Consider the following 15,858-nt stretch of genomic DNA (forward strand, 5'->3'; position numbering starts at 1 on the left):
ATGAAGTTCTCAAACACTTTACAGTCTTAAATGCTAAATTGTAAATTAAATACAGAAGAATTACTAGAAAACACATTGAATTCCTCTGTTCTTTTGTTCTTTGATTACCATTAGTGACAGGAGTCACAGCAGCGGGTTTAAGAATGCGGCCCCTTTAAAAGCTAGACAAAGGATGACAAAACCAGTTTTTACCAGTTTTAACCAGTTAATCTGAAAAAAAATTATCGCACGCATTAACGTGGACAGCCTTAGTATTTACAAAACACGCTCTGTAGAGCAGTTTGTCCGTTTAGGGCTACTGTAGAAACAACATGGCGAATTCCTTGCAAGGCGACCTGCCGTGTATGTAGATAGAAATAGCTCATTTATAGGTAATAAAACCAACGCTTCATTATGTAAGGTCTTTATACACGAAGACATTGTTATGTACACTATATTGCATTGATCCCCAAGTCAATGGGAACCAACAGTTTTCTGTGACCAACATTTTTCAAAATATCTTCTTTCGTGTTCTGCAGTAGAGAAAAGAAAGTCATATAGGTTTGAAATGACAAGAGGGCGTGTAAATAATGACAGAATTTTCATTTTGAAGGTGAACTATTCCTTTTAAGTTAATGCTTAAATGAAATGTCTCCTGAGCTATGAATAAGCCACCTGTGAGCAATAATATTTTACTCAAACCTGTGGGTACATTACCCACCGAAGCTTTCCTTGGAAAGGAGTGGCATTGAGAAACGGTTATGTCATCAGTAGCATTATATCTGAGTTATGATGAATTACTTTAATAATAATATGTGCCACTGCAGATAACATAAACCGCCCCCCCAGACCGCTAGTGGCATTTGCATTCTGACGTCAAACTAAAATCTCAGATGTGAAAGCGTATTTTCCTTTCAAGCTTTTTTCCTCACACTTCAGATACCCTTGTCCTTTGTGCCCGAATGCTCATTTAAATAATTGATTCCCAGAATTCCAAAAGGTTTTAAAAAACAGGCGCACTTCAGCTCTAGTTTGTATGTAGTTTGTGACATACAATGAATCCAAAATTACCGTAGAGATCTAACTTACCATACAATTAACAGTTCACAATGAAACGATACATTCACGTGCCATATTAATGTCTAAAAAAGTGAAGCTTGTAAAAATATCAAGGGGCTGTTCGTGATTGATGCAGTTCAGTTTAGTGGCCAAAGTGATATGGAAAGGTCTGCGAGGACAGCGTGTCATCTTCAATGTATTATTCAGATCAGGCATATCAAAGACTCTCTTCATCTTGACAAGTGAGGATGACAGAGCCCCAGCCGGAATGTCAGAGCAACCTTGAAGTTAGTGGCGCGACAGAAGACTTTTTACAGCCTCGCAACAGGGCGTTGCTGACTGGAGGCAGATATACACTTCTCTTCCTGAATATAAAAGGATAGCAACACTTCATTTCTGACTAAAAGCACTCTGGCAGAGTGGCTTTCATTTTGTCTGCCTGCCAACAGGTGTAAAGCATTGTGTTCCTTGAGCGGGGGAACAGGGACAGGAAGGCGACTGTCAAGCCGAGGCTTGTTATGAGGTGACAAGAACACAAGTGTCACGTCAGCGCTGTTTCCCCTCAGCCCGCGTCTCCAACGGTCAAAGTGTACGAGCCCTTCTGATCTTAGCTGCATGTCACTTGCTCTAATCTGCACTTGTCTTGTATCCGAGAAACATCTGATGTACATTTGAAAGAGGCTTGCGAAACAGAACACAACGGCGGTGACGCTGTCGGTTTTTCTTACCTCTGTATTGCAAGGATAATTTTTGAGGAATTTGAAAAAGTAGCATACTTTTTCCTAGCATACTAATGCTAAAGTCAAGAATCCAAAGTCACATAATAATTGTGTAGTGTGTTACTGTACACCTCTGACAAAAATATGTTAAAACACTTCATGCTGTAAATAAATAGATTTTATTGTCTGTGTTCATAGGAGGCCAGTTTGTCCATCTGGATCTACTACAGCGACAACACCGCTGCCCCCCTGAGCATGTATGATCCTAAAGACTACAACCTCAATGCCTCCACAGCAGATGACAAGGTGGTTAGCGTATCCCAACAACCCCAACAGCGGTGGCCGGTCATTGTCGCAGAAGGCGAGGGCTCGGGAGACATAGTGCACGTGGAGATGACCATCTGCGAATCCTGCCAGAAGACTAAACGCAAGAGCGTCATCGCATCATCTCCGGTGTTTGTAAAAGTCCGCTTCAGAACGGACGAAGACTCTGAGGAGGACATGGATCCAGAGACCGAAATAGACACCAGAATGCCCGCCAACACGAGAAGACCTGCCATCGACCCCAATGCGGGCGGTGAGGGATACGAGCCGTCCAATGAGCAGCCGGCGAGCGTGCCCATCGATTACACCAACTTTCCAACCACCAGCAATCAAGAAGAACCGACGGAAGAAAGCGACGACGAAGACGACGAATTCGTGCACAGTCCCCGAAGCATGACGGATCTGGAGATCGGCATGTACGCTCTCCTCGGCGTGTTTTGTCTGGCCATACTGGTGTTTCTTATAAACTGCATCGTGTTTGTGCTGAAGTATCGGCACAAGCGCATCCCCCCTGAAGGACAAGCCAACATGGACCATTCTCACCACTGGGTGTTCCTCGGTAACGGGGAACCCTTGCGCGCTCAGAGCGACCTCTCGCCTCAGACGGTGGAGAGTCCCAGCAACACTTTGGATGGGGTACAGACGTGTTGTCACGGGGACCACCACAGCAGCGGCAGCTCCCAGACCAGCGTGCAAAGCCAGGTCCACGGCCGAGGGGACGGCAGCTCCGGCGGTTCCACCAAAGAGCACGGGGAAGATGCAAGCTCGCCCACGTCTAAACGCAAGCGTGTCAAGTTCACCACTTTTACCCATCCCGCAGAGGACTTACCCTACAACTCCATCCCCATTGCCAATGAGGAGGACATACAGTGGGTATGCCAAGACATGGGCTTCCAAGACCCAGAGGAACTGCACGACTACATGCGCAGGATAAAGGAAATAGCCTGATCTGGCGAGGCACTTTCTAAAGACGCTCCTTTCTATTTTTCTCTCTTACTTTTCACTCTAGAGAAGGTACCTTTCACGAGAACAAGCAACCGAGGCCTAGTGTTTCGTCTGGGTTTTCTGCACAGTGCCGTTTCCTCTACACCTTGCCACACAAAAATTCATAACACTGTCTGGAAAGCCAAAAACGATTCTAGGGGATTGGTAAATCTCAAGCAAATACGGCTTTAGCAGTCCGGCTGCTGCTCAGTAGAAGGTTGAGTTTACAATCTTTCGGGGAAACGGATTTTCGGTTTTGAGCACTGATATCAAGATGGATTCTTTAAGTACTCGATCGTTCTTGTAGTGGGATATGTGGGTCACCCTGCTGTGGACAGGATCTTTTCTCAGAGGAATGCTTGGCGTCTTGGCACTGTGTCCATTATTCTTCTCCTCTTTTTTTTTTTTACAGATTCTTCTCCGACAAAGCGGCCTTTGAAGTGCAGATTCTAATTTTAGCCCAGATTTGTGATCAAGACGGATGATTTTCATGCCACTGTTGATAACACTTGGCCACAGAAACCGTCATGAACGTTTACGAGAACATGACATGGATTCCTGTCACTGTTGGAAAATGGTTTTAGTACCCCCGCCCCACCTCGCTCATCCTTTATCTCCATTCAATCCGTTCATACTGTACGTCTTCAGGGTTTCATTTTCATTCTCTCCTTCTCGGTTAAGTCAAAAGCCTTATTAAAGGGATTTCAATAGTCAAAACCTTTCTCTGTTCTGACACTGTTTGCTCACATTGGTATGCTAAATAAATGTGTGTTAGGAGAGGTGGAAAGCAGGAGCTTGTACATTGTGGAGTTAGATATCTTCTCCAACATTCCTCAGCATGAATGGAGGCACAAATTTGGTTTCGTTTATCTTATTTTAGTTTGTATTGTGAGAATTATCTAATCATACATTAATGATATTAGAGGACATATCATGTTATCATGCATTTCATGCATGTGCCAGACCTGCCCTTCTGTGCCCGACCTCCTGTGTACATACTTACGTTTAGAACATACCGACTGCTATAACTCTCAGTTAGTGTGTGGAATAAAGGAGGCAGGCGCTCAGATTTAGGGACTCAGATACTTGAATTCTGGAAGGTTTCTGTCTTTTTAATGACCTCACCATGAATTCCCACCCAAGTGGTAATAGAGTAACGTAAGGACAATATGCTATGCAAACACACTGGAGGGGTTTATTATTGTGGTTAAATAAATCGGCCCCCAAATATCGCTATAGCACCACAGTTACGTTCAATAAGATTTATTGCTAGAATTATTGCAAAACCAGTTGTAACACCTGACACAGTGTCATTTGCTGGTTTTGGGATTTTTGTAACTTTTTAAATACAATCAAATTGGCTTTACGTTTCAACTTGCTATTCTAGTTTTTTTGTTTTTTACATTACGCCAACTCATAAAAATAAGTTGCAATTATTTTGTTAAGCAATTATAAGTTACAGCAACTCATCAATTCCATTGTACTTAAAATCCGAGCCGGCAAGAAAAAAATGTTTGTGTGCTGTTTGTTTTGTTCATTTAATCTCACAAAATTTGTTTAAGCGAGCAAATCTTTGAAATGTTTTTTAGCACAGTAGATCAGTACAGCCCAGATATAAAATAAGTGTTTACTAGTGTAGAAATGGTTAAGCTGGTAACAGATTTTTTGTTGTAGTTAGGGCACAATTCAATGTAATTCTATGTGTATTGCTGCTAACCTGTCAGGGGTTAGTTTCAGGGTGACAGTCCCTCCAGTTTGTTCAGGACGTCTCAATTAAAATACCTATTTTCCCACTGTGCTTATTGTAACATTCATGATTTCTCATTTTGAATCCCTGTAAGCAGGAGGGAACGGCTGTATTTTGTTTCTTTGTTTTTTAATACGATTCATTTGATTAGCCTGGAACCCCAGTTTATTTAAAAAGGGGCCCTTTGCACTCGAATTGTAAGTCACAATGAACTTGATAAGAACACACCCTCATTCCTATGATTTATAACCCCCGTTCACCTCTTGTCAAGGGATCCGAATGTGATGATGTCTAAACGTGTCGGAAGAGTTTTGATTGACAGCTGGAGCGCAGTTGGCAGAACTTTTAGTTTGACCCACATTTCAGATCCGGTGGTTCCGAACTGAATGTAAACTGTTTCAACTGTACCTTGACGATCAAAACGAGCATCCAATGTATAATTAAGGTTTTCAAACGGCTCAGTAAGACTACTAGCGGATCTCTGGTAGCAGCTCGTTTCATTTGAGAAATTATTTTCCTATTCACGTCATTTGTAAGTATCAGGACATTGGAGTCTCATGTTGTTTTTATACTTTCATCAGATGATGTATCTATGTATATGAAACAGCAGTTGCAATATATGTGCTTTTATTTATTTTTTTCGAAGAGGAGCTGCTACTAGGCTTTGGCCTTGACCACATGCTGTGTTGTGGTGTAGAGATTCGAGCTGTACTTTATGACCTGCTGAAGCACGGTACTATCAGCCATGTGCTGCCACACCCTTAATGTACAGAGCACTGTTACAACTCCCTGTATCCTCCCCATAAAAAACAACTGTTGTATTTCCCTCCTTATATGTAAGTACTAAAGAAAAAAATACAATGCATTCACTTGCTCTTTTGTCGTTTATTCGCCGTATTTTCATGCCTTATTTGTGTAAAGGCTTTCCAGATGAGCGGTCTAGACATTAAGACCTTTCTATCACATAAATAACAGACTCAACAAATATAAATGGAAGGCAACACCTGAAAAGCGAAAAGCTTTTTTATGATAGCGTTAAATCTGCCAGTTTTTGCACAGTGAAATGTGGTCCTGGTTGTGATGCGAACGGTCAATGTCACGCAAATATTTACCACCACCAAAACACACATTTCCGCACTGCCCGCCACTAAATGCCAAAGGGATGGAAATTGAAACCGGTGGGACGTGAACCGAAAGCAAGCAGCATGTCTGTTCTGATAGGGCAGCATTGGAAAACAACATTTAATGTAAATAATAAAATAAAGCATATAATAGAGCATTGCTAGACTGGCAGAATAAATGCGTTTTTTACATCTAAAAGAGAGAACAAAACACACTCTCCTTATCCTTTTGTTGTTCACATCAAAGGCAATGTGTCCAGTTAAACTCTAGGGTTCTTTATTTTGGGATATCTGTCACTTGAGAGAAGAAAAGCAAATTGGGTTGACGCAAACGCAGAGAGGTTTCTAGACATTCTCCAAAAATGTCATATTGATCATTTCAATGTTTGGTTTAGAGACGGTGTTGGTTTAGCATTGTTCGTCAATCGACATCTCAACTTTTAAAGATACTGGGACTTCTGTATGTAAGCTCTGAAAAACAAATTGATTCCAAAATTAAGTGTCATTTTATTTCTCTGTGTTAAGTGGTAAACTTCGAACACCATAAGTCAAATGTGCCAGTAGTAATGTGGTGAACATTAAAAAATAGGCCACAAATATGAATATTTTATGATGTGCAGAAGGCAATAAAGCTGGAAGCCAGTGTAGCGACACTAAATGAAAAATACTTCATAATGGTTTCATCTCAAGAGGAAAACCTAAACATAATACAATGCACCATTTTAATCAACATTATCAAATGCTGTACATGTTTTCTGACAGATTTTCAATATAAGTATTTATGATATAGTAATAGTGGAAATGACTTGCAGTCTATGGCTCCAGGTGCACACGCACACACAGCTGATTGGAAGTTGGGTTTTTCAATTACAAGATCACTCGTCCTGAGGGAGTTCTCGCTCAAACTCACGCTTGTTGCCACAACAAAGTTTTTGTGAAATACAAACAGCAAGGACAAAAAACTGGAAGGAAAGGTTGCACAAAGGAACGTTTTCGTAGGTTTCGTTTCTCTGTTGCTTGTCGGGAAGGTGCGTATTCCTGACAGTAAGATGTTTCGATATCAAGCTGGCACTCTGTAATGAAACACATTGTTTTCGACCAGAACATCAAAGGCAAATGACTAAAGAACAGTTGTGTAGTGCGTGCTTAGCCAACACAATCTCACAGCAATTCATATTTACGAGGTGGCTAACCCATATGAATTCATACAAATCTCACTTTATTGAAATTTATTTAAAACTTGGTTATCAAAAATAAAAGCACAGGGGCAAAAACATGCTAAATACAGCAGACATATCCCTAAAGTAGGTTAATAATCTGTATAATGGGAAAGAATTTGTACGATCTCATTTGTATGTTTTAGGACAATTTCCGTTTGTGCCAGTGATGGTAGGTTTAGGGGTGGGTGGGGTTAGGGGAGGGGCTTCAGTATGGCATTTTTGTCTACTAATCGCAGTTTTTTTTTACGATTCACATAGTTCGAACTCATAAACCCATTCAATATTCTTGCAGAGCCACATAATGAACAGGTAAATAATACTCAATAAAATGTCATTGTTTTTTTAATTATTATTGCATTTAATTAATAGTAAACAAAAGTCACCAATTACACATATTGCCTCAAGTCTTATATTTTGTATGTACAGCCCTGGAAATAATTAAGAGACAATTCCAAATTTTCATTTCAAATAATCATCACCAGCAGTCTGTTGAATTTCAACAAAATCAAACCTAGGAGCGACAAAGTCAGCGACAGCAATGTGAAAGACTGACAGCATGACATGACAAGATAACGTTATTTTCACCTGTTTCTCCAGTTTTCCTTTTCTGCCCATAAATGCAAATAGAAATATTGTTAGTAGTTCACAGAATAAAACAAAAATGATCATTTTACCTAAACCAATGGTCTCTTTCATCTGAGGCAGGTTGCAACAGCCTTTGAGGAGATGTACACTGAGCTCCAGCCTCTCATGGGAAATCCTGAGCTGGTGCTTGGGAAGCATGCGAGGAAGAAATGAACTTTTAAAGGCCTGCATTGCTCGTCTCTTTAACAGCAAGCCCTCATATGGTTAACCAACTGACCACCATATTGAACATGGTTATACTGACTTGACCAACCCAGTTACCATCAATTATGATCTTGTTTGTGTGTGCATGTTTAAGTGTGGTATGGGCTTTGCAGGACGGTCTGAGGCTTGCAAATACAAGAGGGGATCTCATTTGCACCTGTCACCTCATGTATCTGTCCCATATGTCTGCTCTAAGGTTGTGAACTGTCTGTGAACACACTGGGTGATGCCCCCGAAGGTATTTTACCTTCTAGATAAAACAGAGCAGATGTAAAACTGTTTGTATATGGCACATAAATACACCCAGTCACACTCGCCTGCTCTAGCACCGGTCAGTCCTGTGGGAGATGGGGATATAACCGTCTGTCATCGAGGCAGTGAGACAAGTTATAAATCACAGGGCAGATCTATTGGATTTAGGGGGAAAGGAAATTATTCGCCCCACTTCCACAGGTAAACTTCTCTAATCGTCTAATTGGAGCCAACAGTTGACTGAGCAAAGCCAATGTCTTTATTTATAGGAAACAGTGGTACAGAGGTGACTGTTATAGAAGATTGATGTTATTAAGATAGAACGGAGAAATGTAATATCACTCCCCAGGTATGTGGATCGAGGAGGCACGGATCAGACTGTAATATAACAATGTAATGTTTCCAGACATTTCATCAGCTGGGAGTTGTCAGGATGTCACTGTTTGAAGCCACTCATAATTGAAAGGTTGGGAGTTATCGCACATCATAGGCTTGGCAGCGTTTGATGGAGTGTGGAGAGAAGTTCATTTGGAATGCATCCTAATTGAAAGCTCTTATTGAAGGGATGCATTAAAATGAAAAATTAAAATGTGGAAACAAGCAAACAGAATAATGGGCTGAATTTAATTCTCCATACGTGAATTTACTTCTCTGAATAATGAATTATCCGATCTATGGCTTTGGAAGGTTTCATTTTCAATTATGATAAGTCGAAGTATAGTTCATTAACATGAATAAATATACAGTATTTCAATCGGAAGAGCTTCATTCTAGAGATTCTTTTAAAGATCGGGTAACAAACTCTTCGCATGTTCGAAGAGTATCTAGTTTGACCAAATTTATAAAAGAGAGATACAGCTGTACGATTATTTACGGAAAAAGACGAGCTGCTGGAGGCAGGCAAGGGGGGACGGAACTAAAGCACGAGCACACAATACATCATCGCATTAATTGCTTCGTGTTTTTTACATTATGCACATACACGCCGATTGCCAACAAAACACAGACATGGGACTTAGTTTGACTTACCGCGTGCAGTTCATGTCATCTTTTAGCACTGCGACCACGCCATCTATCAGTTTCAAACGATCTTCAAAGTTATATCCAGCGTTCCTCTACTGTAACATCCATCACTGAAATGTCGTGAACAAACAAACACACAACTTCTCTCACTATCGCAAGAGTAACGAGCTGCAGCTGCAGGCCCACGGCGCAGCCAATCTCGACGCAGCGCAGCCAATCTTGATAAGACTTTTTCATTGCATTTAATGTGAAAAGATGATGATAGTTACGTAATTGCATTAGGCCAACAACACAGCCTTATGAAACCCAAGCTATGATAAGATTTATTTCCATAGAAAGGTGTAAAAAGATGTTTGCTTCGAAATATATATTTTTTATAAATTATTAAACTACGATATGGTCACAAGCCATTTCTAAACTAGATTGTGTACTCAATGTTATTTTGTAAATAAGACTCATTTATCAGTACAGTTTGCTCCAAGGTCTGCTTTCTGTATTGCAGTGGTAATCAAACTTTTACGTTGTAAGGCCTCCTTTGTGTAGAGTGCATTGTTTGTGGCCCCCCAAATCAAGACTTATAAACTTAAACTTAGAATTTCATTAAACTAAAAACATATTCAGTTATACAATGCTGGAAATGAATTCTTTTAGTTGGTGGTTTTCATTTTCTGATGTTTGATTGCATAAGATCTATGATACATTTCTATATTTCATTAAAAGCCACAAAATCTGTGGCCCCCCTGGATCCCTCTTAGGGACCCCCATCTCCAGTTTGAGAACCACTGCTGTACTGTATAGACAAACATTGTTTGAAAGTAGGCCTATACAGCAAACTTGGACACTGATGACAAACCCCTCAGCATCTCCCAATAGGAGGACACCCTGAAGCTAAAATCAGTATTGTCCGAATATTGAAGTCCATTTCCAAAAACTGCTCCTCACTGGATGTTTCACCGTTTGTGAGTTTTCTGCTGTACGGATATGATCAAAATAAGATGTACCCGTATGTGGCAGTCTGTGGGACACACTGGGTTTGCTGGATCATAAATCTTGCTTTATTTCTGCAAGGACTTTGAGGTTAAACTTTGAGCAGAATTTTATCACCCTGTGAAAATCTGATCCAAATAACAGTTCAAAATAATGGTTTAAGGCAGACTAACAGCACTCTTCTTTAATGGCATTTCATTTGCTGTCTCATGCTTGGCTCCTCGCAAGATGTGTGTGGTGAGGACAAAGACTGCTGTTTTACATACAAATTATATTATTCCCTGTAGATACTTTACAGGTCCAGAGGTCAGAGACATTCCTTTAAAACGTATTACCTTCTAAAGCATAGAAAATAATATCAAGCTTGCTAGCATTGCTTTATGAATAAAACATCTGTAATATTCTCACCCCCATCATTCCAAAACCTTATAATTTTAAAAGTGTGACGTTTAGCAGAATGCTGAAGCTGATGTTTTCCATAACAATGAAGGTAAATGGTGACCAGTGGAGCATCCCATAAGGAAAAAACAGAAGAGAACTATTTTCCTAGATATAAATGGAAATGGAAATTTTTGCTCAAATGTCATGCGTCTCGAATATTCCTCCTGAGAAAAAGACCCACAAATGTAATCAAACATCTTAATTTGAGTTTCAGAAGAGATCTGTCATAATCTGAACTCAGATTTGCCAAGTCTGTAATCAAAAATTGATATTAAATACCATTGGCTTCCATTGCATGAAAATAAGCAGTATAAAAGTTCGGCGTAGCATCAACTTTTGTGGCCTATATTAAATAAAGCACATGATTTGAAACAACATAAAGGTTAGAAAATAATGCAAATTTTTGATGCAACTATTTCTTCTTATTTTTATGTAATATTTTTGCAGTATTATCAGAACAGCAAAACGCTGGACAAAGCATGTGAAACGTGACGGATCTTATGCAATCTCATAGAATCTAGCTGTCATAATGCCAGCCGAGGGTTCGGCAAACCGAGGATTGAAAATCAGAAGTGTATTGCAGTGAATGGAAGAACAAAAGCATTGAAATGTTCAACTGAGAGCTCGTCTGCGCAAGAGTTCACTCATGAGGAGGCTCAAAACAGCAGCGCGGAGCTTCTCCACCCACGCCAGAAGAGCATGTGAGCCTATCATTTCAAAAGAGCAGCGTGAAAAACAAGACAAAAACAACAACAACTAAGGCATCTTACGATCTGTGTCATCTTATGTAAGAGTGGATGAAACCAGAGAGGATGAAAGCTAAAACAACAATGTGTGTCGTTAAAAGTGAGTTTGCTCTTGGAAATTCAACACATTTGATTTTAAAAAGCGCCAAATTTATGTAAATTACTCTTCAGGGTCTTTCAAGCATTGTCCAGAGGAAAAGACAATTTATCTTGTTAACTCATGTTTTTCTTTACGAACTTCTGAAGATGGTATATTTATTCTATATGAAAATTCTATCAATATAAGGGTATATATATATACAGTATATACATATTTCCAATTTATAATTTGGAATAGTTTACCCAAAAATGAAAAGTCTGTCATCATTTACTCACCCTCTTTCATTTACTCACTTTAATGTTAAATGTCTTCTACAACCCAAACACTGGTAGTGCACCCGGAGGTAAAATGACTTAGAAAGTTATTTAAACTCTAAATTAATATTGGCTAAAAAACATTCAGGTTTTAAGGAAGCTTGCATTACAAGTGTGATTATCAGGCTACATCCTTGTCTTTGATGTGGGGCAGAATGAGATCCAAGGTTTAAAATTCGGCTTCACAGGCGACCGCACCGCATCCCATTTCACAGAATCACACACAACACCGCGGCACTCGAGAGCCAGAACATTTTCAAAGGAAGCTGCATATGTGTTACTTTTCTTGACTGATGGTATAAAAACACGTTTCTTACTAAATATCTTTGGAAAGCGGATACCGTCTCTTTCATTAGCAGGGATGGGCAAAATAAAAAGAAATATGAGCCGCTTCAATATCATGACGTGAGATTGTATGTAGAACTACGAAGGATCAGAGACAAAGCAAGGACGTTTCAATTTCATCGGCTCATAATGCATCTTTGCATATGTTCCATATGTGGCATAAAAAGAGAGCAAGAGCGGTACTACTGCACATCCATCACAGTTTTATGTCTGCACCAACCTTGGATGTTAAAGGCCTGAGAATTAGCCCAGAAACACATACTCTATGCAAATGCACAAACACAGAAGAGAATGCCTGACCTGCCGCAACATGTGCATTTCTGCTGATTCTTGATCTATTCCTGTATATTTATTCCTGTGTCTTTGAGTGTGCGGTAACACTTCAGTATAGGGGGCAATTCTTACTATTAAATAGCATGCCTATTATTAGCATATTGGCTGTTTATTAGTACTTATAAAGCACATATTCTGCATGACCATACTCTACATCCCTAATCCTACATAATACCTAAACCTAACAACTACCTTACTAACTATTAATAAGCAACCAATTAAAAGTTTATTGGGGGAAAAGTCATAGTTAATGGTTTGTTAATAGCGAGAATTGCCCCTATACTGAAGTGTGACCGAGTGTGCTATAGTGTACTACTTCTTAACTAAAAATTAGAAAGTATATTTCTGTCTTACTTTCATGGACTATATTCAGAAAAATTCTTGATATTCTTAAATAGAACAGGTGGAGCTGAACCTGAGCTCGTATTCCTGAAGCTTCTAAGATATTTTATATTATTGATCTTACAAGGATCCCTGGGTATAGAGCGATGTATGGCTTAATATATGAACAATGGCATTGACTTTATAATTGTGAAATAAAAAACAGTGTAACTGTCACAGTATTCATAATCTTTGAAAAAATGTTTTTACTTGGAGGCCGCCATTTTTTTGCGTCAGAATCCGTGATGTCAAATGGTTGCGACCTAAACCTGTTCTCTTTCGCAACAGCGAAGCACACACGTTTTCCATATATAACAGTAAAATATGACACGTAAAACAAAAGATCAGATATACAAACACACAGGGACAGTAGGTGGCGGTATGTCCTCTTGACACAAGCCAGACTGCCAGCCATAAAAGAAGAACGCGTTCAGTATTAGACATCTGTTCAAGGTGAGCGTGCATTAAATCATAGCTTTAAACTACCGCCTTTGAGACATTTAAGACTATTTAAGACGTCAGCATCCACCATAATCGTATACTTTATACATTATGAAAATATACTGAAAAACACAATAATAATGCTTGCGGTTTGGTTATTTATTCTGTATTAGAGCACACGTGAATATTAGCCCCCGTCAGCTAATGACCGAGGGAGACAATAACGTTAGGCTACTAATGTTGATAAATCAACATCAAAAAGTCAAAATCTGGATAAAATGCATTGTATAATGGCTAAAACATCGTGTATATGATAAATTCGAAATGATTTTGGTTATTAATATGCATGTTTGTGTTGTTTCTGACAAACAATATTAAAATGTAGGAAAATACACCAAATAGCGTCTTTATTTTCTTTCTTTCTTCTTTTAGCATTATATAAAAGGAGGAGCGACAACAGTAAAGGACGAGAGAGAACCAGGCCTGGACTTTACGTTATGTTTTATTATGCGTGACCGTGAGGGAGCTGCTGGCATTTTACTTTCGTTTTGATGTTTGTTTGTTTTATTAAAGTTTTGTTGTTCAACGTTCGCCGGTTCCCTCCTCCTTCTTCCTTGCTGTGAACATTGTTACACATATATATTATCCTACAGAACCTTATATTTACTGAAGAACTGATTCGTGTGTCGGTGTTTAGTTTGGCTGCCTAGCTGTGCGTGCAACCAGTTTACGTCATCGAAAAAGAACATGGCGGCCTCCTTAGGTTAAAATGAGTATTACATTTAGGGCTTTTTTAAGAACTGAAAATATTTGATGTGTTTCTAACGACAAATGCTAGTAGTGTAAGGCTATTACAACGCATTAAGCCATACATCTCTCTATACACCGGGTTCCCTTTAAAATTATTAGTTTAAGATTAAGATTCAGGACCAATCTGAGAGCAACTTTCATTTTACACCGTGTCTACATCGGATATTATATCCCCCACATAACATCACAGAAAACATCTTGCAATTTTAGGTTTTCAAAAAATATTGTTCTGTACGATTTATAAGCGTGTTACACAGTGACACGAGTCCCCATGAGTTTTACTGTACTGTACTGTGTAAAAGTAGGCTATATTTCAAGTATAAAAATGAATGATACCTGAACGTGATCATAGCAGTACCTAAAGCAAAAAATAACATAGATAGTAAATATTAATTTACTCATATACTACAAAATGTGCTACAAAAATACTGAACTAGTAGTGTATGCCAAGTTCACATGTAATATAGTTGCATTACAAACAAAAAATGTCGTTGAAAACTTTCCTGAAGCTTAACTGAAACTGAAGCTTTCCTTGTCAGCTAGCTGTATCACACGTTTTACTTTGGCAACAAGGAAAGATGACATCCACATGCTTAAATACACATTTGCATTGTAAAATTTGTTTTTCTTTAGCGGCATTGCAGCTGTGTTGACAGCAGATGCTTTCGTGCTCATTTAAATGAAGCCGTCAATGGTGTCCTGAGACTGCCTGAAACAAATATAAGTGACTGATCGTCCTATACGGGAAACTGCTTCCTCAGTAGCTTAAGGGCTCAGAGATGCACACACGGACACTAAATGAGCAGAATTAATTAAAATGGTTAATCAACTATAAGCTCTGAAACGAAGAGCCTGTGGTCCTCAGATCAGGAAGCTGTGTGTAAAACATCTCGGCATAAATATGAGCTCTGAGGTAATTCAAGCTGGCAAACTCACCCTTGCGAAACATCTTCAATCTTCTGCTTTTTAGAGCGTCTCGGCTATTTCATCCGCCAATTAGTGTCTGCGGCCCAACCCTCGACCGAACAAACTTCTATATGTTACAAAAAGAGCCTAGATGAAAATAACTGTCCTTTCTGTCAGCACTCATGAGCTTTCAGAGCCTATAAAACAAACAGAAACGTCCATGCATATACATACGGCGGATTTAATGATTAATATAGAATAGATTTGTCCAAGTGACCCGTGAAGAGACAGTCACTCGGGGTCTTTTAATAGGTTTCATGCGCAGGGCCGCAGGATTTTGGAAATACAGAGGTCCAAAAACTGAATTTGTCACAAACAAAAAAATGGACTTTCTTGATATACATACAGTATGTGCATTTTAAAACGTTTGGAGTGCAAATTACATAACAATTGCTAAAACCATCTCTGTCTTTTCATGTTTATCAGTAATGAAAGTAAACACATGGTCAATTGATATATTTATACAAATACTAGCAGATTGAAATACAACCTGTCTTTCATAAAGGAGCATAATGCATTTGGGTTTGAAATGACATAAAGGTAAGAGGTTTCCATTTTTGAGTGAACTGTCCCTTTTTTGTGTAGCTACAGAAGTTGCAGACACTTAGGTTTTTATTAAAAATAGGTCAACTTAAAATAATATAGGAACAGAATTAAAGATGAGAATTTGCTTAAAAGTGATGCATTTGAATTATTTGCAAATCATATAGTTGTTTT

The 15,858-nt window shown here is 39.1% G+C and overlaps 1 protein-coding gene across 2 annotated transcripts in view; it reads left to right on the forward strand.

Annotated features, from left to right (window-relative positions):
• The window catches only part of tmem132e (transmembrane protein 132E), a 300,639-nt gene extending 294,968 nt beyond the window's left edge, over positions 1-5,671 (forward strand). For both annotated transcript variants that reach the window (XM_057355354.1, XM_057355347.1), the window contains exon 9: positions 1,956-5,671. In XM_057355354.1, coding sequence (XP_057211337.1) covers positions 1,956-3,029 — 1,074 coding nt within the window. In that variant the 3' untranslated portion in view covers positions 3,030-5,671. The remainder of the gene's footprint in view (positions 1-1,955) is intronic.
• Positions 5,672-15,858: the final 10,187 nt, after the last annotated feature.

The sequence above is a fragment of the Triplophysa rosa genome, linkage group LG2 (assembly GCF_024868665.1).
Source record: "Triplophysa rosa linkage group LG2, Trosa_1v2, whole genome shotgun sequence".
NCBI classification, from domain to species: Eukaryota; Metazoa; Chordata; class Actinopteri; order Cypriniformes; family Nemacheilidae; genus Triplophysa; species Triplophysa rosa.